The 23,652-nt window shown below is 42.3% G+C and overlaps 1 protein-coding gene across 2 annotated transcripts; it reads right to left on the reverse strand.

Moving 5' to 3' along the window:
• Nucleotides 1-3,907: 3,907 nt before the first annotated feature.
• LOC147898268 (ubiquitin receptor RAD23b-like) lies at nucleotides 3,908-23,084 on the reverse strand. Of its 2 annotated transcripts, none has more exons than XM_087378734.1 (12): nucleotides 22,856-23,084; nucleotides 22,171-22,332; nucleotides 21,738-21,791; nucleotides 21,541-21,638; nucleotides 21,382-21,429; nucleotides 20,967-21,144; nucleotides 20,681-20,890; nucleotides 20,500-20,562; nucleotides 5,133-5,180; nucleotides 4,911-5,023; nucleotides 4,756-4,825; nucleotides 3,908-4,478 (listed from the first exon to the last, which is right to left on the reverse strand). In XM_087378734.1, the coding sequence occupies exons 1-12, from the start codon at nucleotides 22,919-22,921 to the stop codon at nucleotides 4,362-4,364; spliced, it is 1,227 nt and encodes a 408-aa protein (XP_087234860.1). In that variant the 5' UTR covers nucleotides 22,922-23,084; the 3' UTR covers nucleotides 3,908-4,361. The 2 variants fall into 2 exon arrangements, with proteins under 2 accessions (XP_087234860.1, XP_087234859.1); XM_087378733.1 differs by having other exon boundaries at nucleotides 4,902-5,023; nucleotides 22,856-23,083.
• Between the last annotated feature and the right edge of the window lie 568 nt (nucleotides 23,085-23,652).

Here is a 23,652-nt window from a genome sequence, read left to right on the forward strand (position 1 = left end):
ACCCGATTACTACAGCAAGATATTATGTTCATAAATTTCAAGCTCTTAAAACATTGCTTCGTAATGACCCATCCATTCTTGGCAAAATGAATGACTTCTTTTTTGTAATAGAGTTCCAAAATAGAGGAAGCCAACACGACCACGGACTCCTTTGGATCAATAATGCACCTATTTTTGGAATTTCACCAAATGATAAAATTGAAGCATTTGTCGATACATACATAACCACAAACATATCTTTGTTTCCATGTGCACAAAAAGATATCCAAACACATAAACATCGCAAGACGTGCTACAAAAAACAAAAGCAATGTAGATTTGGTTTTCCAAGACCCCCAATGAGCGCAACAAAAATCCTCCATCCATTAGATCTTGATTCAAACAATAAGGCTTTGAAGAGAAACATGAAAACAATAAAGTCATTGCTACTAGAAGATGCAACATTGACAATAGACTACACTTGCTTCTTGGCTACTGTAAAATTATCAGAACAAGAATACATCCAAAGTCTACGTTCTTCTATATCACAACCTACAATATTCTTTAAAAGGGATCCTAAAGACATATATACAAATAACTTTAATCCAACATTGTCTAATTTGTGGGGAGCAAACACAGATTTACAATTCATACTAAATCCACATGGTGCAACTACGTATTACACATCGTACATGACAAAAATAGACAAAGAGACTACAGAAGTAGTCAAGGCAACCATGGCACAAAGCCTGGCAGAAAATGCATAACCCAATGAACACATCAGACGAATAGGTAATGCAATTTTAAACACTTAACACATAAGCTCACAACAAGCAGTATACCTATCCATATCAGTACCTCTTTTAACATCTTCTAGATGCTTCCAATACATAAATACAAGTCCACCAAAAAAACGTACTTTGCTATTGAAGCGCTGACAACAACTAGAGCAACTAGACCCAAGTAGTACAAATATTTTCTTCGACGATATAATTACTAAATATTTGAAACGTTCGATTAATCTACGAAACATTTGCCTTGCAACCTTTGCAAGCCAATACACCCTCTTTAAAAAAAACCCCAAAAAACGCAAGAAGGAAAGAGTTATATGCTTCAACAACTACAATATAAACAGTGATCCTGAAAATCACTACAGAGAACTACGCACTTTGTTCCTACCATATCACATAGTTGAAACAACTACTGATGCGTTGAATTCTACATGGCATGACAAATACAACAATAACAAAGAAGTGATAGACAAAAATAAGGCGCACTTCAACAAAATTACTACATCAATATCACCAAATTATACAAATGTTTCTAGTACTACAACAATCCCATGAGAAATGTTTCAATATGTACAACATTGCCGTTGATAACAAAATATACATCTCTTCTTAACTGGCAACGCAAGCATAAGAAAAACATTCACATTACTACTAGTAATTGTACAAGCACTACTAAGGCATTACTCGCACAAAGAAACTACAAACATAGACACACCAAAAGTTTTGTTGCTTGCCTACATTGGAAAGGCTGCCTTCAATATTGGAGGAACAACTATTCATGCAGCTCTCCATTTGCCTCTAATGGCATCCCATTACACAAGTCTTTCAACAGAGAAGCTACAAGAACTATCGCAACTTTATAAAGACCTCCAACTCGTCGTCTTTGATGAAGTCTCTCTAATCAGTCATAGCACACTAATTGCAGCAAATATGCGCCTCAAGGAGATAAAACACAACCACATGCTACCATTTGGGGGAGTAGACATACTATTGTGTGGGGATTTATGCCAAGCTAGCCCCACAAAGGATTCATGGATTTTTATGAAAAAATTAGTAAACAATTCAAAAATTTCGACCTATTGGGAAGAAAATGTACTTCTCTATGAGCTAACCACACCTATGCGTCAAACAAATCAACATTTTTTACAAACGCTTAATAGATTAAGAGTGGGAGAACATACTGACCATGACATAGCATATTTAAACAAAAATTACTTTCCCAAGTCTATGGTCAAAGAAGACATACCTCACCTTTTCTATACGAATGCAGCAAAAGACATTCACAACAAAGAAGTATTTGAATTGCTAACCACCACCCCATAGATTATTCGAGCAACTGACAAAAAACACAAAACATGTAGCAAAAAAGTAGCAATACCAGTAGACCCAAAAAACACTAGTGGACCACACAATTAATTGCACTTGAAACCTGGGATGATAGTCAAAATATGCTCTGAAAATTTAGATATCTTAGATGGTTTGGTCAATGGTACTGATGGAATATTCAAAGGCTCTAGTGAAAATAATGAACCACATGTTCTTTGTTTGGGTCCTCTTCAACAACAACTACTAGGCAAAACAACATGTCTCAACAACAAAAATATCTACAATGACAAAATCCCTTCCACTTGGACACTAATACATCCAATCACTCGAGAATTTCGAATAGGTAAGAACCACTTGAACACGATTTCTCGCACTCAATTTCCAATACAACTAATTGCCGCAAGAACAATCCATCGTTCACAAATGCTATCCATGGACTCACTAGCGTTTGATCTCTCCTCAATCAAATCTCATGGCCTTGTATACACAACCCTATCCCGCATTCGCAACCCCCAAAATTTATTTATCATCAAACCAATAGAAAACAAACATATAAAAGTTGATCCAAATGTTCTCAAAGAAATTGAACGCTTCATAAATAATAGATTATGGAATACAAAACAAATTGACTTTGCAAACCATAATAATAACGTTCAATCACTCAATACTAGAGCTTTAAAATCACACTTTAAAGATATAATTAATTGCAAAAGCCTCCTAAATGCATCAATTATTTGTTTTCAAGAATTGCATAACAATTCCTCCAACGTCCTCCACTTACCAGAATTCATATGTTTACAGCGAACAAATGGAATCGGAATTGCAACATGTTACAAAAAAGAAAACAATTTGATAAGAGAACAACATATCCAAAAACAAATTTGTGAATGCCTACTAGCAATTTTCTCAACTAAAGAAAATGATGAAATTGCTATCATCAATGTATACAATTCACCTACAACAACAACCAAAACACTTAACTATTGCCTTCAAACACTTCTAACCGATATACAAACATCCACAAAGAAAACAATTGTTGAAGACTTCAACATCAACTACAACAATTCAAACAATAGAACAAAAGAACTATCAACATTCATGTGCAAGTGGAACATGTCTTTAAGGAAATCTCTTTATGATTGTCTACATGCATGGGGATATAAATTCTCCTGCCTTCTTGTCATATAATGAGATGTTCTGATGCTAGTAACTGGTTGTTCTTTTTCTGGGACTGTTCTTTGTATATTTCACTATTTTAAAAAAAATTGTTCATGTTTGTGTTGAGATTTCATACATCATGAATTACACTCCGGCGTTCTATTAAAATAAAAGGAGCTTCATACGGGTGTTGACTTGTGATTTCTTGGAGCTCGTGATTTCTTGGAGCTCAAAGTTAGAAAAAAGAAATAAGCCTGCATTTCCACGCTTATCAGTCAGGTCAAACCCACAACTCTTCTTGTGCCCGACACCAGTGGAATAGAACACATCCAGATTGTCAATAGACTTGCATGAAATGCCAAAAAAAAACAGGCAGGCCCAAGGCCACAGACAGCAAACCTTAATTTACAAAAACGCAAGGCCTTGGCTACATAAAAGAGTAAGACCTAAATCATATTCCTGACAATTCGATAAACCAGAGCTTAAACTTGGGACTCCTACATCTCACATTGCATTGCAAAATCACAAATGTCCATTCAAACGTAAATTTTAAAAATTGACCACCCAGCACCTTTATCATTCAGCGTTCCCCAAATTACCATAATATTCCTTTCAAGGCCAAAATTTCTAGACAGCTTGGAAAGAATACAATGTAGAAGCCAACTCAGCCTTCCATATTTCATTTCATTAGAGAAGGTTTATGAACACTGTTCCGCTTGCTAGAATCTCAATTAGAGTACCCACAATCACAAGGAAGTGACAGGCAAGATATGCCCCCTTGACCTCAACCCTACCTATGACACATGAAACAAGCACAATCTATATCAAACATCAAAAGAAAGAGCAGCCTCACTTACCCAGTCTCTTCCTATAAAGGGTGGCCAAATGAGTTGCTTGCTGTGCAATCAGACCTTCCAAATTTAAAGGCAGATCAAGCCTTTCTGAACACCTTCCATGCTTCAAGGTCTAAAGAAAGCCCTTCTTAAGACAGACAGTGACTAGAAGAATCATTCCTCGCCGCCAAGACCCCCCTTCAATAGTGTTTTAAGAAAATTGTAAGACTTCTGCTGGCCACTGCACTTCAAGTGCATGTATCCCTCCCACACATCAATCCTCATTCTCACCAGGATCCTCCAAAAGATAGTTGGCAGCAAGAAGCTCATTCCTATCACAAGCAAGGAAGGCTTCTATGACCCGAGCTCGATCAAACCCCAAGGCTTCAAGCTGCACATCAAGAAAAATACATCAGCTTTAAGGACAACAAAATCCAGGATGTTCACAAAAAGTTCAGCACTACCCTTCAGACAAAATCCGTATCTAGCTAATGCGTCACAGAACTGCACCATTGCGTCGTTGACATCTGAGATCCAAATGCAAATAGGTATACTGCAGAGAAAGCAACTATATATACCAAGTACTGAATCTCGTATTATCTGTAACACAGCTGACTACACAAATGTGAATCCCATAAAAAACCTCATGAAAGAATAATGTGTAGTACCCGTTCAATAGCTTCTCTTTCTTCTGGTGTAACATTAATTGACTGAGGCATAATTTGCCCGAAAAGATCTCTGCAAGAAGTAAGCATAATAAATCAGCTGCCAAGGAAGCATGTCCTCTCTGGTTCATAAAACCAATTGTAACGACTTCACATACCCTTCTGCACCTTCAGCCCCTGGTTCATTTATTAACCGGAGGAACTCTCCCTGGTTGTCGTTGATCAACCGCAGCAGTTGCGGGTTTTGCTTCCCAAGCTCCTGCAACATCGGCTGCACAACCCCCCCCCAAAAAAATTTCACGCTACTGAAGTCTAAAAGGTGCTGCCCTCTCTCAAGTCAACTTTTAAAATACAGAAGAAAATGCCTCCCAACTTATCACCTGTAAAATCTGGGGGTTTGCTTGAACCATGCTCCTGAGGGCTTGGAACTGTTTACACGGACATCACATTAGTACTGCCACATTAAGTAGACATATCTAGATTATGACAGCCTAAAAACCATGAATTCCATCATGTATAGCAGGGACTAGCGGAGATAATCCTCACGCATCCTAAAGCAAGATAATCTTACACGTCACTTAAAACCTGAAATAGCAGCATGATGAAATAGAAAAAAACAATATCTTTCAAAGCCCAGCCATACATACGTTTAGGACCTGGAAATGTGACATGGTAAAAACAGAGATCATTCCTAAATTGGATAGCAATCTGAGCCATGACAGCAAATTATCTTCAGAATAAGCAGCATATCCACCAAGTACTAATAAGCTTTGATCTGATCTCATCATAAATCTTAGGAGTGAATGAGACGGGCACTATATCCTTATTAAACTCTCAAATCCTAATCAATCTTGACATGTTTTCAATGTCCTTGTTACTAGATTGGGCACCGCAAGACCCTTATAAACCTACAATTATATGCAAGGTGTCACATGCATCAAGCACTCCGCACAGTACTTATAGGCTGATGCCACTAAGGACAGGCATTATCTAGAAGGCCCCATTCAGCACCATGCGATTCTCAAGACGAGGCCATAAGTTGCTTGTGAGTTGGGAGAAAGCCATAGGTTGCAAGAAAGCACATCAAGAGGCATATAAATGTGGAGAAAGCACATTAAAAGGCCTATAAAGACACATCCATCTCCCTCCCTCCCTCCTCCCCCCCGCCCCCGTCCTCCCTCGCTGCCCCCGCTGATATGCTACTTCTTCAACTCTATGGACGTTTGGACCAGCTTGGTGTTAATTTTACCCTTCAAGGAGGCAAACCTGTTCTCATGAGAGCCATTATGGGACAAAATTCCCAACTTTCAACTCTAAATGCTCACAAGTTCACTTACGTGCTTGGCTTGCATAGCCTAGCCATCTTGGAGTTCTTTTGGGCCATTTGCAAAAGAGCATCAATCTTTTCCAAGTCAACTAATTTTTATTAGTAAGTCTACCATTGTGGAAGGCATTCTAGCTTGCATCCATACATGGCTTCAAATGGGCTCATCCCTATAGATAAATTCTTGGTCCAAGAATTCTAAGTGTCACAGAAAAGTGCTTTAAACAAGCCTCTCCCCATTTATGCAGCTTGAACTATGGCATCTGAGACATGGAAGTCTACAAATATGGCTGCTACCCTCAAATTCTGCAATCTACTCCTACATGCAATCGATCCCATGTTGATAGAGACTCGAGAGACGAAACACTTAGACAACGTGCAACCACACGTGCTAGACAAGGCTTCTACAACCACATGTTCTTTGCCATTCTTGCATTCCATGTAAAGCGCGCAAGACTCCCTAAGTCAACTACCTCTTCAAGTGACAGACAAATTGGGGTTTTGTAAGCAAAAATAAATTCATGTGGCCCGTCTTGACTTTGATCTTGCTCCCATGCACGCAATGGTGCCACTTTTGAAAGGTAAGAAAATTGCCAGCATTTCCTCGTCATCCAAGTGGTAACCATGCTCTTGCTCCTATTTCTTTGCCACTAGAACTTGCCATATCCAATGGTCTCTAAAAATATGGGCATCAACACAAGGCATGAGTTAAGGCAAATTTCACACGTTCAAAAGCACCTTGTTTAAGCAATCTCTAACAAACAAGCTGCCCTTTTGAAGACCCAAAAATCCTCAAAGAAGTGGGCTTATATGGCGGAGCACACTTTTTTTTGTGAGATGTCCGCTTTCTTCATTTTGTCCCACAATGTTGCCGAGATATTCAACGACTTCTTCCAAAATGATCGCTTAAGCATATAGCTGATGCAACAAAAAATTTCTAAACCTATGGTTATGGTTGCTCTTGCTGTATATGTGAGGATGTCATCAAAGAAAAACAACACAAATCGCAATAGAAGTGGCTGTAATAGTTCATCAATGAGTAAAAAGTCTCCGTCAATCCAAAGGCATCAGTTTGAGCTCCTTCTTGCTGCCCATGATAACCTTTGGCTGCTTTTTAGTTTAAGTGCAATTGCAATTGATTGGAAAATGGAACTGCTGCAACCTCTTGTCATCCTCTTCAAGCATTTTAGGCTACTTTTCAGTCTCCCATGCATTCCAATATGCAATGCTTTGACATGAGGCTCATAAACCCTGCCAAATAGGGTTGCAAGCCCAGAATGAAACATAGCAACTATCCTCTCTCGGATATGTCTTGCACAAAGAGGAAGAGTCTCCAAAACTATTGTGTACTCTTCAACAAAGCCAAGTATTGCTCCAAGATGAGTCGGAGTGTGGTCACCATCAAACTTTTAAACTAATATGCCTAAAGAGTCTCTCACACAAGGCCACCAAGTGTGAGCATAACTTACAAATGCATCCCAACATAAGTGATCCTGTCCTAATCATTCTTTCTTGGGACAAAAGTGGTCTTCTAGCTTTGTCATCCACTCCTCCTAACTGCATTCATGGACACGCATCCTATATGATATCCTCAAGCAGAAGCTCGATAGAATAGACGCCTCCCATATGCGACAACTTTTTTTTCAAAGAATCCCATATGCGACACAACTTTGCTGAGGTATATTGATAAACATGTGAGGCACCTACATGTGTGCCATGCTATGTGGCATAGATTCCAAAAGTGGATATGGCTACAATGGATAGATGGATCTCCCGCCCAAACCATGGGAAGTCGAATGTGCACCAAGTGAAACCAAAATGCACGAGGCCCATAGTGTCCCACTAACAAAAACAAGGCATCATCACACTCATACTACAAGCAAGGTTGTTGACCAAACTCATTGGTGATTGATCTACTAGCCAATGTATGTACTTTCCAAGCCGTGGGAAGTTGAATGTGCACCTGGCATCGGTCATGAAACCACAGTGCACGAGGCCTCACAATGTCCCACTAACAAAGACATGGCGTCATCATCCTCACTACAAGCATGGCTGTTGACCAAACCCATTTGTGATTGACCTATCAAAGTGCAGCAAAATATATGAACAGATAGATAGAAAGCAAATGTATCAATGCATGGAAAACACGTACCAACAGGTTCTCTCTTGATGTCCGACTTCCCTCCCGGGCTCAAAATCATGACCCAATGACATGGTTAACACAAATTTTCATTGACTAAGGTATATCTGAATTGACAGTCATGAAAACCATCCCGCACAAGCTGGTAATAGACAATTAACCAGCCAATGCTCTTACTTGAACTATTCAGCAAATAAACAACCAGTAGAATGGGAGCTAGAATGTTCCTACTCAAGACAATGACACAAACTGGCTCTGCTCACACCATATATACCTTTGTACGACTAGAATTATCCAATCATACAAATTTAGAAATTTTGTTGTTCTAAAGTCCAAAAATCTACACAGAAAATGAAAGAGAAGAAAAAAGGGGTAATATAATTTTTTTGAAAAACAAAAGAAAGACATATTTAGCAAGCAAAGCAACACTTATGTCGTCATCAGTGCCCAAGTATAAGCAGCTATACTGGGTTTCTAAAGACCCGGAGTCTCTGGGCAAACTTCCCAGTAGCAGAAGCCCGAAGCTGTTACTAGCAATCCAAACAGGATCACACAACTCCCTTGCCAACCTCACATGCCCACTGGACCACTGATGTGCCCAAAGGAATAAATGATAGCATTTAAAACCAGCCACAACCTCGAGAGCCTGAATCTCTCTATGATATGTAACCGGCCTTCAGTTTCCTAAAGGGCAGTAGACTAGAACTTGCATTGCATTTTCATTACTCACAGCCACATTGCATCATTTCCAACCACTTAACGTTAAACAATACCACTTAGAAACAACTGGAGAAATAACTGGATGGAGGCTAGAGTGCCCCTGCTCAATGAAACCAAGTACAAGACACCATATTGGCCCAAATACTTGGCGCCCCTTCCGGTATTTATTTATTTCTTTAGGAATGAAATTGGTACATACAACAAGGGTTCAACCTTGCACTGTTCCTCTCTGCAAATCCTCTACTTGTCTTCAAGGCATCTAATCCCAGTGCACCACTAGAATTCCCACTGGCAAGGCATACTCAGGCATTCACTTCTGATCTGACACAACATTCAGGCATCCAAACCACAAGCAAACTGAGCTCAAGGCAGCCTCAAGGCTATCACATGCATCCACACTGTCCTTAGGCCTTCCACAAGATCACCCTTGCCTTTGGGTGCTTACTAGAACCTGTTGGAGTCCTGAAAGAACTGCACACAACACACATGCACCGCAAAAAGCTGCAAAGCAAGAAAGAACAAGGAAAAACCGAACCTGGAACCAACTCCCGCTGTCTGTGGCAGAGGGGCGAGCTCCTTCCTCGCACCTATCCTCTATCCAAGCTCCCCGTAGGGTGCAGGTGTCTTCCAGCAATCAGGACAAGAGAGAAATGAAGGTAGAGAGCGGAGGGTGAACAAGAAAGAGCTATAGAGGAAAGATGGTTCACATATCTGCCCCGAAATAATTGCCTCGAGATCTGTGCCTGAGTTCTCCTAAGAGAAGGTGCCAAAAGCAACAGGGAAAGTTCCTCCTGCAGCCTACACTGGTCCAGAACAGCTCGAGCACACCTTCACGCAGCCAAAAACATGTGCACAAAGGTTCAGCACAGCAAAAGACAACCCCGGCCACCTGCTGGAGGCAGCTGAACATGTCTGTACGGATTCCGTACAACCGTACGGACGTCCGTGCAGTCCGTACGAAAATTTTCCAAAAGTTCAAAAATGAGTCCTGGCACTTCCTAGAAGTGTGTACTAGCCTTGGAACAGTCAAAACAATGTTAAAATGACTGAAAACAGGCTTGAAACAGCTCAAACAGCTCAAAAACTGCACAAGAACAACTGAAAACGTCCTACACCTCTGGGGGAGTGAGGGGAGAGAGATGGAAGGTGGGGGAAGGGCATGCATACACATGCTTGACAAATGGCACCTCCTCCTTGCCATTTGCCCCTTCATTAAAGTCCTAACCCCCATACCCAGGACAACGTTGGTTGGCTTAGGCCCAACTTTTAGACCCCTCTTTTAAAGCCTTTGCCTTGCCCCTAGGACCTAGTGGTGCACCTAGACTTTGCCATTAGGAACTTCTAGGAAGTGTGCACTTCCTCTAGCCAGTCCCTCATGGCCAAACCATTACAACACTTAACCTCAATTAACCCCGGTTTAAGCATAGGTTGAGTTATGAAGATACTTTACATCACTTTTCACGTCCTCTTTTCACGTCCTCGTGACAGATAAGCAACAACCATGCATCTCCCTGCGTGTAGTGGCTCTCCAAAACAGCTCACAACTAAGAGCCATCTCTGAGAAGCATGTGTGAACTCTCAACCAGCCGGAGCCTCAAACAAAGCTCATTCCCGAGCTAATGCATACCAACAGGACATATTCTCCACGCTGGCAACTCTCCGTACAAGCAATGACCATGCCCGTATGGTAACACTGGTCATACAACTGCATACAATATCCGTACAGCCGTACACAGCATGTGCCCGTACACAGACCTGCAAATCCCATATAGCCGTACTACATTGTGCATCCATACAACCCCATAGAAAAGCGTGCAATCCGTACATCTCTTTCTAGTGGGGTCTACATTATCTGTGGATGTTCCGAATTCATTCAAAGGAAAGTATTTCAATGATAAAGACTTCGGCACCGCAGTACAGGTTCTTTCCAAAGATCAACCTTCGACTTCCAAACAAAAGATTTTCTCATCGTATTCTTATACGGACGACCTTCTGTATTATCAAGATCGCGTCTGTGTACCACATGACAAGGATGTTCGACGTCTTTTGTTAAAAGAGCATCATGTAGTTCCTTATGCTGCCCATCCAGGCATCAATAAGACTTATCGGTTACTCAGTGCAACATACTACTGGCCTCAGATGAAAAGAGATGTCATCAAAATGGTTACATCTTGCTTATCCTGTCAACAAATGAAAGCAAGTCGACGACTTCCAACAGGACTTCTTCAGCCTCTTCCAGTTCCAACTGAAAGGTGGGAAAGTATTTCCATGGATTTCATTACAACACTACCACGATCCTCCAGAGGTAACACTCAGATTATGGTAATTGTTGATCGCTTGTCCAAAATGGCACACTTTGTTGCTTGCAAAAGCAGTGCACAGGCCCCGGACATAGCCAAACTCTTTATACAACACATCTTCCGACACCATGGATTACCCAAGAATATCATATCCGACAGAGATCCTAAGTTTACCAGTCACTTCTGGATTTCACTGTTCGAATCTTTGGGTACTACTCTACTGTTCAGTTCAGCTTACCACCCAGAATCAGATGGCCAGACTGAAAGAGTCAACCAAGTTCTGGAAGAAATGCTTCGACATTATGTTCAGTCACGCCTCGCAGCCTGGGAAGAGTATCTACCACTCCTTGAGTTTGCTTATAATAACTCTTTCCATAGTGCCATCAGCATGACTCCATTCCAAGCAGCTTATGGACACACTCCGATTGTACCAACAAATTTTGTACTTCAACATCGAGTGGCCCTAGCTGATCAACTGGTTCAAGAAATGCAAGACATTCTACTGCAAGTCAGGGATCATATGCGAAAAGCACAAGAGCGGTATCAACGGTCTGCCAACAAACATAGACGTCACCTGGAATTTAACACTGGTGACATGGTGCTATTATTTGTAGCCCCACATCGCTATAAGACGGTTAAGTCTGTGTTTCCTAAGTTGCGACCAAGATACTATGGACCTTTCCGGATCGTCAAGAAAAATTTACCTTAAGTTACAAATTGGAATTACCACCATCATGGGGTAAAATCCATCCAACATTTCATATTTCTTGGCTAAAGACGTACATTCCAGGCGATGAAGCAATTCCTCCTGCAGGTGATTATGTCCCAGAAATCGAAGACGATTATGTTCTCCTTATTCCTGAGCGTATTCTAGACCATCGACAGCGAGAGACTCGACATCGACTTATCACGGAATTCCTTGTTCTTTGGCGAGATCTGGACGACTCCGACGCTACTTGGCAGTCTGATGAAGACTTACAGCGGTACCCTGATCTTTTACAGCAGTATTTTCAGCATCTCCCATGATATTTTCTACATCAGTTCATTATCTCCACCAGGGTCGTCTTTTGAGTGGGAGGGGATGTCACGATCTGTGACGTATTCCTTTCTCTTTCTAGACTTATGGATGGTTTGATGAATGGACACTTGTGGAAGGGTATGACCTTTCGACGGGACACTTCCTAAGAGGCACAACTCTTGCCCTTTCGACGGGACACTTCCTAATGAGGCATAACCCTTCACAAGAGACATTCTAATGAAGAGACATTCCTATTGTAATGTACCCTCTCATCAAGGGACACACCCTTCACAAGGGGTACACACCTCTTCATGCACATACCCTTTGGAGTACACACCTTTTCATGTGTGACTCTTCACTCTCTCTATATAAGAGAGGCCCAATTGTATGGATGACACAACAACATCCACCCTACAGATATTCAAGCAATACAATTATTCCTTGTTCTCTGCTATCTCAGTCTCTTTTCTGTTCCTTAGCACATTTCTAAATATAGTAAATCTAGGATTTCTTACACAAGATATGTTGGACACTGCACACAAGACTATCCCAAGAACTACTCCTCAAATGACGCCAACTGTGGGCTGGAACTACACCTACAATGTGTGCAAGACAAGGGCCACATGGCACTTGCTGACATGGCCAACTAGACAAACTGATCTGACCAACTCGACCGACCAAGTCTGGTCGATAAACCTGACCTAGTCTAGTCGATAAACCTGACCTAGCTGGTCGACCCTGACTCACCCTTACTGGGCAAGCCCAAACCAACTACTCAACCTCTAACCCCCATCTAACTACAGAAAAACACTGAGAAAAGACACAAATACACCTCTCTCTAGACCAGCACACCCACATACAAGCCCTCTCTCCCTAACTGAGAAACAAGAGATGAAGATGTAAAGTGGCATTGAATGGATCCCAGGTTCACCCTTGGCTAGTATATGGACTGACACTATACATACACTGATGGTCATCTAGGCGAGCATGTAAGGGGTCCTCTCGCGCAACCCTGCAAAGAGAGCTGCGTTCTTTAGAGATGAAGGGGTTCACCTTCTTTTCTAAGTCTATCACAGGGTTGAGATGGCATATTCATCCTCAACCCTGGTTGTTTTTCAACTCTTTATGAGGCATTTTCTCGTGCACTGCATGATGTATTTTCACTTTCAGCTTGCTCTCGTGGATTTTATTCATACTTAATGGAAGTCTCTCCTTTGGAATATATATATATATATATATATTCTATCATAGGGTTGAGATGGCATATTTATTCTAAGTCTATCACAGGGTTGAGATGGCATATTGGTTGTTTTTCAACTCTTTATGAGGCATTTTCTCGCATGATGTATTTCCACTTTGAGCTTGCTCTCGTGGGTTTTATTCATACTTAATGGAAGTCTCTCCTTTGCAATATATATGTGTGTGTGTGTGTGTGTGTGTGTGTGTGTGTGTGTGTTTGGGCACATTCTTGAATCCAAGAATGTGCCCAAACACATCCTCTAAAAACACAACACATAGTGCAGTTTCAATCTCATGATAGTCGTACGTAGCGTTAAAAACCATAAACTCCATCAGGCATAGCAAGGACTAGTACTATGACATACCCACCAGCGTCAACAGTGCCCAACAGTGGGTGTAGACCATAGTATAAAAAAAAGCTCTCAGACATACAATCCCACACCCACACATACTTGAGCATCTATTTATACAAAGGTCTTTGTATTTTCTATCGACACTCTAGAAGTGAAGGGCATGACAAAGGCTTAGCACGAAAGGATAAAAAGGTAGCACACATTCTCTTTATTCACGCTACAACTGCTTGTGAAGGCCATATGATTTCATTTTAGTCTCTCCCAAACTACATCTAAGCAAAAAAATACTTGATAGGCAATGCACCACTTAAGATAGATAGAAAGAATTTATCACAATATCAGCAAGCCACAACATGGACGAAAACTAGCCTAGCTGTTAGAGTGCTTGTACCTAGCCTAAGAGATGCTCTAAAGCATGATGCTTTCAGCTGATAAACCCCCTCATTCACATGCTGGTCACTCCCATGATGCTTCTTCTTCGGGGGATAAGAAGAGATGCGACTATTGCAAGAAACCTGGGCATGACATTTATGAATGCAGGAAGAGAATTGCCTCTGAGAAGAAGAAGAAAGAGTCTGGTCTTGCAGTATCTGGTTCTCCCACACCAGATGATAGACATGAGTCAGCTAACTTTGCACAAGATCAGCATTGATTTTCTTGTTGCATGTCAGTATAATCCTGATGTTCATGTGACATGATGTTCGTGATGCAGGTTTCTGATGTATCTGATGCTTGGTTTTTCGATAGTGGTGCTAGCAAGCACATTTACTTCCTGCAGGAAGTTATTCAGCTCACTTGAGCATGCACCTAATGTGCATGCTCAATAATGTGCCAATAATGTAGTGAAAGGCATTGGACAAGTTGCTCTTACTTCTATTTCTGGTGGTCTAGTCACTCTAGAGAATGTGCTTTATGTTCTAAGCCTTCGCAAGAACATCGTCTCTATTTCAGCCATAGCTACTTGTGGCTATCAAGTTCTTTTTCATGGTGTTCGATGTGCGGTTTACGATGCTACACATGCCTTAACCATGGTCTTGACTGGGACATTGACTAGAGGGCTATATAGACTTGATGCCTATGACAGAGTTTGGACGATTTGGCCAGATGCCTTTGCTGTTTATTCCTCTACCATGGCAGATACCCATTTGTGGCATGAGAGGTTTGGACACCTCAACTTTGGGGCTTTGGTGAAGCTACATAAGGATGGTATGGTTGTTGATCTTCCCAAAATGTATGTGTCTTCAAAGCATGTTTGTGAACCTTGTTTGCTTGGTAAGATGCACCGTTCTGCATTTCCCAAGGATGGGAGAGTTGGTGCCTCACGCAAGCTTTATTTGGTTCATAGTGATGTTTGCGGACCCACGCAGGTTGCAGCTCTTGGGACATTCTATTATTTTGTCACATTCATTGATGACTTCACCAAGTATACTTGGATTTTCGCTTTGAAATCCAAATCTGAAGTTTTTGCATGCTTCAAGCATTTCATTGCCTTGGTTGAGAATGAGAGGGGGCTGAAAATTGCTCACATTAATACCGACAAGGCATCTTTTGACAACTTGATGCCTTTGTTTCCATCAGATCCTGATGATGAGGTCATATTTGAGGTTTCTCCTCCTACACTTGTTGGTCATTTGCAGCCACATGTGCAGCATGATATTCAGCCCATTTACAGCCTGATATGCCTCAGCTTGTTCATGACATTTTGCACAAGGATCTTGACCAAGAAAGAGCTGAAATTCAGGAGCCCAAGAAGGTCCCCCATTGGCTCCTTGACACTTTAAAAGACAGCAAACATGATACTCCTCTGCCAGCCCGTACTAGAGCAGCTATCCAGATAGAGCATGCTAATTTGGTTGCTTGTGCATTGGTTGCTACAACTTGCAATGAAGAACCATTATGCCATAAGGATGCCTTTCAGGATGAATGTTGGTTGAACGCTATGCAAGCTGAATTGGACTCTATTTATCAAAATAACACTTTGGAGTTATGTGACTTGCCTCCTAGCAAGAATGCCATTGGGACTAAGTGGGTTTATAAGATGAAACAAAAAGCTGATGGTTCCATGGACCGTTACAAAGGCCGTCTTATTGCTAAGGGCTATGCTCAGTAGCAAGGCATTGACTTTGAGGAGACTTTTGCCCCCACTTCAGGATCACTACACTTTCATTGGGAGGTACATCAGCGTGATATCAAGACAGCTTTCCTGCCGCTTACAAAAAGCCCTCTATGGATGGAAGCATGCACCCTACGCTTGGTACTCCAAGGTACATGCTCATTTGCTTACACTTGGCTTTCAGAACAGCCCTACTGAGGCTACCCTTTAATAGGATGAACATGTGCAACCATGACATAAGATATTCAGGTGTTCTGAGCCGTGTCCAAGATACTTCAATTCATGCATAGGCCATTCTATGGGCTATCCATAGGTGCCACTCATTCCTTGGTATGTGCCTTGTAGGCCTATTTACAGTCAGTTAGGTCAGTTGGTATAGATAGTACATGTACCAATTAGGACACTTAGTCCAGTTAGGGCACTTAGCCTTAGGGTTTTGTTATATTGGCTCTCTCTTGAGCCTCCACTCAGTTTTGCAGCAATTCATTACAGCATCTCGTTTTTGTCTTCTCTCCTTCATTTTGAGCTTCCATTGCTTGCTCTAGCCTACACTTTGCTTGAGCCTTAAGCTCTCAGCTCAGTGGCCCACTCTGTCAGCCATCTTTATGTTTCACCTATAGAAGGAGTTTTACATTGTTTGCTCAATGCTCCTTGTCATCTGCAAGGACTGCTCATCTATCAAAGCTTGACTAGCCATAGAGCTTGTTACACACCTTTGTTACCCTTCACATGCTGTGGTTCTCCATCTTACCATCTTGTGGTTTTGTGCTCTAGCTCATTGCATGCGTACTAGCTAGGGCTACAACTGAACTAGTAAACACTATCCTAGGTGCTATTAGTACCTAGGTGTCGTAATTGCCCTAGCTTTCTTAGGCATCCTAACTATCCTAGATGCCCTAACTGATCCATCCTCTAATTCTTCCATTTGTGCTTACTTTTCCATATTTGTCTCATAGAAACATTTAAAAAAAATTGCAACCATCTAAAAGTCCTTTATTTGGGCATTTCGAAGAGCTCGTTTCCCTATTTTGTCACCTCATTATTTGGTGATTGGAGGTCACGTTGTGAGTAGAGCAGATGTTATTACTTGGCGTGGACACTTTCTTTGCATCTTGAATTATATTTGTGGGGCAGCCATGTCGATTAGTAAACGATCTCCTTTTGCGAGTACTCTTTGCTAGAGGTGGCGCTTTGTTGGTGCTTTGTATGCCTTAAATAAGGCCTTATGTTTATCTACAGTAGGGCAAGGATAGGTCGATGAGTTTAGTAAGTAGACAGGTGTAGCAGTGTGTGCCATGGCGTGCCATTATGGGAGATTTGCTCGTGGCAAGGGTATGTCCAAAGAAATGCATGCGCTAGAGCATTGCTTAGGCTTAGGTATAAGTGCTCTAATACATTTGCTAGTAGATCATGTTAGAGTTAGTCGTCTCATGTTAGGTACAAGTGCTCTAATAGATTGGCTCTTAGATCATGCCACTAAAGGAGCACCCACCACTGACCAATGGCACCCCACAAGTACATGCATCAAGTTTAGATACAGGTACTCTAATAGATTTGCTAGTAGTTCATGTTAGAGTTAGTCATCTCATGTTAGGGTACAAGCGCTCTAATAGATTGGCCCTTTGCCTTTGTTTTTATGCTGGGGCCTAGGCAGCAAAGGCTTGATCACTAGCCATAGAAGCATTGCGATTTGCATGGCTTTGTTCCTCCTGAAGTAAGAGGGCAACCAGCTGTCCAAAGGAATAATGGTTGGCATTGCCACCTAAAACCAACCTCAATGTAGTAGCAAAGCCCTGACAAGAGTCAAGCAACCCATCAAGGGTATGGTATTAGAAACAAGCTGAGAATTAGGCACCACCTCATCAATGTTAGCCAACTACTCTTTCAAATCTTCCACAATAGTAACATAGGCATCCATATTACCACCCTCTTCAAGCTTCAAGTCCTTCAACTCCTTGCGGAGATAAACAACCCGCGCCTCAATCCGTACATAATAAAAGGATGCAAGCTGATCCCACAATTGCTTTGATGTCTTGCAAAGACCGGATATGAGGGATAGTGACTCCTTTAATTGAAAGAGCAATCAAGGCATGTGCTTGGGCATCACGACCATCCCACTGAATCTGCTCCTGTGTAGGAGGCAAAGTACCAGCAATAGAAGATGTAGCTGCTCCAGAAGTAGCATTAGACACATCACCGATGAGCTTGAAGCAGTACCCGTAGTACCAAAGGCAGGAGCTGCAACCAGAAGTTACATTACGTGTAGGCCTGACCTCAGCACCTGAAACAATGTTCCACAAATTCTCAACAACCAAAACATACCCCATCATGTATGCCCACATGGGATAATTTGTGCCATCAAGCTTGTCCTCAGCCCCAAGCATCCCAAACAAATCATCCTTGCCACTAGACATGGTGCTGAAATTCAAAGCAAATGCACCAACTGGCAAGGCAAATGAGAGAAGGGCAACCTCTCAAAATCAAAAGGTAAAACACTGCTCAAGCTTCAAAGCTTTTCACTGCAAAAAGACTATGGTGTCTCAAGATGTACCTATTGCAAAAAAATTCCAAAAGGCAACACGAGGCCTTTCCAAAATGCAAATGAAGCAAAGAGAGAGCTGTTTTACAGAAATTGGAAAGAACCAATGCAACAAAGGCTTACCCAATTATGTAACTCGAAAATATAGCAAGGAAAAGGCTGGATCCAAATGTGAGTAGAGGGTTTCACCCTTGAGGGATAAGTGAAAAAGACAGCAAATGGCAGTGAGGGATGCCAAGAAAAGGCTGGAAATGAGATTTACAACAAGAAAAGTGCTCCCATGAGCTTGGAGATGAGAGCAGGGTGATCCAATGGAGAGAAACTCGATGAACGAGGCGAAGGGAAGCCAATTGAAGAGGAATGGGCTCAAGAAGGGACCTCTAGATCACTTCAGCAATCTCCAAATGTCTTCTATCACTGACCCGCAGCACGAGAAAGCACGAAAACACCTTCGAAATGTAGCTGCTCCAAAATGTGATCTTCGGGCGCCAAATGCAAAGTTCTCGGGACAGAAGTGCTCGGAGAGGCCACAAACGCTCACGGGTGTGAAGAAAAGCAGCATACCATCAGAAATGAGAGGTCCAGGGACTGCCAAACAGGTTGAACAAGCTGCCAATGGCTGTTGGAATGAATCCCGACCTGCTCTGATAGATCCTAAGTTGGAACCTCAGCTAAATTGACACCACTCCAATCTGCGTGCAAAATGCACATTAGTCACAATTCGCATCAAAGGAAAATGTCTAAAGACACCTTGGATCAATTGTCTTCATTTGTAACCCCAACTCACTCTAAAGGCTCAATACTATACCTGAGCCCATCAAGCCTCCTCTTAAGTAGGCCCCAGGACTCGACTCCTATATCCAGCACTCTCAAAATCCATGAAAACTAAAAAACTTGTGGTATAAGAGATGGGTGCGGCTTTTGAAGCACAGTCATAACCTTTGTCTGCTCTCTATTTAATAACAGCCTGTCAGCAATACCACCATACTTGTTGACTCCTAATCAGCAGTTAAGTCACCCATCACAACATTGTTACCAATGTATATTAAATTCCTTAGTTGTTAGCCTTAACAATGCTGCCTTAACAATGCTGCCATGCATATCTGATGATTTGTTCTAAGAAAATCCAGATCCCCTGGACAAGACCATGCTACTACAGGGCAAAACAATGTGTCCGCTATAACACATCACAAAATTATGTATATAGCCTGCCCTTGGAAATTTCCATTTTAAACTTTGTTGATATGGGGTTCAATTGAATCATTCTCAGTCCTATGTCCTATGTGAAAAGATTCCTCATTCTCCTGAACCCCTGAACAATGCAGCAGGAGACCCCTGAACAATGCAGAAGCTGCACATCAAACATGAATAGAAAAGCAGCTGGGGTGCATATTCTGAGACTTGAATTTCTTCATCAAAAATGCTAATGATAAAAACTGTTTCTCGATTTCAACACATTCAGTCACATTGTTTATTCAGGATCTCACGTATTCAAGCACCTATACGTTGAGATCTTAAATTTGCCTGTTGAACAGACTCAAATACATCCCGGCATTTGTAGCAAGTACAATCATCATCAAGGCTCTACCTGCTTCAATGCAACAGTAACAGGTTGCCTCCTCATTGTCATCTATAATTGAGTATATGCCCCTGAATGAAACTGATAAGATACATCGGAAGTATATCATTTCCCACTAAATGAGCAGCTCAACTGCCTTTCAGGCTGAAACCTCAAAATTCAGAGAGATGATGACCCCCTTAGAGTTTATTGACTACAAAGATATCAAACTGACAAAAGCTTTCAGACAACCAAACTCCGTACATAGTAAAAAGCTTAGCAATGCATCGCAAGTAATACCACCTTTTAGATACACAATTCCTATGTTGCAAAGGCATACGTTCGGAGTGTTAGTGGAATGTGCTGTTTTAACCACTGACTTGCATCTATCAATTCCTTAGTTATTATCCTTGACATCTGGATTGAAACGCTGCCATGCATACCTGAGGATTTGTTCTAAGAAAATCCAGAGCCCCTGGCGCAGCCCCACCAAGACCAGGCATGCCCTGAAACCCATACTACAGGACTAAATGAAAATGCAAAAACCATCTGTTGCTTGAGCATTGAAAGCTATAAACACATCACAAAATTATGTTTGCTTCCATTGATACTATTGGCTCACACCTGAGGAAAGAGGTCCAGTGGTGCAGCATTAGGCCCTCCCCCGAGACCAGGCTCGGCGGGAGCTGCAAGACCTGGTGCTGGTGCTGGAGCGGGAGCGGGAGCAGGAGCAGCCACCCCTGTGACAGTTGGAGCAGCAGCAGCAGCAGCAGCAGGAGCGGCAGCTGGAGGCCACGCTGCTGGAACAGCTACCTCTGCTGAATCCGGTATACCCTAAAATGGCAACAGTGATTGCTAAATAAATTGATATTTCAAAGGTCTTTGAAATGTTCTAATCGAAGAGGCTTACACTGTAGAGGTATTCCACAGCTCGCTCTGGATTGTTATAGGCAGCACGCAAAGCCCGTACAACTGTATCTCGGTCCCAGCTTCCACCACCCATGTCTATAATCTGCTCAACAGTTTGTTCAAGGTTGGTACCCGCAACAAGATTGGAGGCAGCTTGGCCGTATACATCTGCAGGAGGCCTGCAATCGAAATCCGGGAAAGACTGTCAGCATATAATACCTAGTTTTCAAGACCACTGCGTACTAATTTCATGATCAGGGCTATTCGCCCGCTACATCCACTGTGATGCACTGTATCATTCTGCTGTTCCGAGAAATGCATGGAAAATTTGATAGCAAGTGCAAAAAACTTTAATTTACCTAACACCAGCTTCTGACCAAAAGCACAGTTCACTAGTAAATGGAAGTTATACTCACTGTGTAGATGCTACATCTGGAGCTGATACAGGAATTGCAACTGTGGATCTGTGCATCAAATATTGCAAAAGAATAAAGCAAAACACTGAAGTAAGGAAGGCCCATGAAGCTGCATTGAAAAAGGATTCGAGTAAGATGTTTTGGATGAATGAGACTCACGGAGCAGGACTGGGGGCGGAAGATGGGGCACCGGCTGCTGGGGATGCAGGCGCTGCAGGACTAGGAGCTGGGGCAGGAGGCAAAGTTGCACCAGATACCTGCATGCAGAAAGTCTCAATAAACAACCCCTGAACACAAAAACTTGTCCCTTGGCAGAGCTCCCATCCCACCTCACACTGAAAGATCCATAAACATACCTGGCCACCTGTTGCCGAAGCAGCTCCGGATGATGCAGACGGTGTTGCTTTGTTCTGGAGAGAAATTAATACTAAAAAGTCAAACAAATTACTGCTACAAGGGCATGTCTTCTTACTACCAAATTAACCCTAAAGATTCGAAAGCAACCCAACACTTTCAGACATAAAGCTCAAAATTCGTCCAAAATTGTGAGAGCATAGATCAGGGAATAAATCAAACATATAGATCAGGGAGTTCAACCAAGGAATCCTCCAAAATAAAACTGAAGCTTTCTCTAATTCACCCATGAACTAATATTTGCTGAAAAAGAATAACTCAAGAGTCCCATTAATCCATCCTGCACATGATCTGTGCTACCCAACCCAGTACCATGCATCACACCCCACAAAAACAATGTGAAGGCGAATAACAATACCCCAATAAGAGCAGTACCTTTGTGAGCATTACTACCAAGAAGCCGTTCTCTGCCACACTATTGTCTTCCATCGTAGTCTCGTCTTTCAGTACTTTGCCCTTGTAAATAAGTAATTGCTGGGAACAAGGAAACAACTCCTTCCCTTGAATATCTTCAATTCGTTTCTTAACTGCCATGACCTGCATAAACGATAGGCTGGTTAAACATTCGAAAGACAAACCATTATCCCTAGAGCAATTCAACAACTATGACCTGACGCAATTCTTGCGAGAACTATCATCTCTTCGATGAAAATACAGATTTCCAAGAACGAACGCTCTACCCAATAGTTGCGTCCATCTTAGCCTCCGATTGTTCCCTGGTAAACGTACTACGTAGCCGAAGTATCTAAGACGCTCTACAACCCTAAATTTCTTAAACCGCATACGATCTACAGAGTGCGAATCCACCGCACAAACAAGCTCAAGCTAAGCTAAGTGTACTAACACGGCATGTCTCGCCGGCAGAACATAAGCGAAGCAAAGGCCACGAAGTGGGGAGCTACTGTATATCCTAACACTATCGATTTGCAGTCTCGGGCTGCAAATCGAATCAAAAAAGCGGCAACAACAGAGACTGAGGGAAGCCGACAGGCACAAAACAAGGAAGGCAAAGAAAACATGAACAGAAAAGGGGGAGAAGCAGAGAGGGGGAAGGAGTTACGGTGTCGGAATTGAGGACATCGATGTCAAAGTGGTTGCCCTTGAGGGTTTTGACGGAGACCCTCATGCTGCTGGAGAGAGGTGCGATCCACCTTGGCAGGAAAGGAGGGGATCCAAAACAGGGCAGGAAGCTCGGAAGCAAGCAGAGGATGAGAAACACACAGCCTACAAAAATGCTTACAAAAGCTTTCTTCTCCAACACTACAAAAAGCTTGTATAGTTCCCTGGCTATGGCGTTTGTGCCTCCTAGGCCCCCGTTCCCATGCCCCCTCCCCCCACCCCGCCTGCTTGGCGGTTCCAGCCAAACCCCTTCGATCACACGTAACCTAATACACACTTAAAGCCCTTGCACAAATCACACGCAAAATCTATCCCACGCCCGCCCATGGTGCATTGCATGCGCCTCGGCCGTCGGCCCCATGTCTTTCTAGTTAATGGAGTTTTAGCGGGGTGATTTTTTAAGCAAGGCAAGTCCCCCATGCCTCAATCCAACATGGCCCAAGTATCTTCTCCGCTCCCATGAATAGTAATTGGGGGTTCAATTGCTTCAAGTGGCACCGTTGGGGGAAGAGTTCTCCATGAGATGTATGGTGGGTGGGTGTAAGCGCCACACACCAAAGGCCGACTCTCAAAGCGAAAACAGAAAGTAAGGCCTTTTCCTTCCACTTCAAATCTTCTGGAGATGCCTAATTTGCTCGTTAAATTTTTCCTTAGCCATGGCCCATATGCATATATTAATATTTATATACATGTATACACACACATAGACATATGAAGAATTGTGTGTCTCTGTAATGG

The sequence above is a fragment of the Dipteris shenzhenensis genome, chromosome 9 (genome assembly GCF_047967505.1).
Source record: "Dipteris shenzhenensis isolate YYH24624 ecotype China chromosome 9, Dip_SZ_1.0, whole genome shotgun sequence".
Classification (NCBI taxonomy): domain Eukaryota; kingdom Viridiplantae; phylum Streptophyta; class Polypodiopsida; order Gleicheniales; family Dipteridaceae; genus Dipteris; species Dipteris shenzhenensis.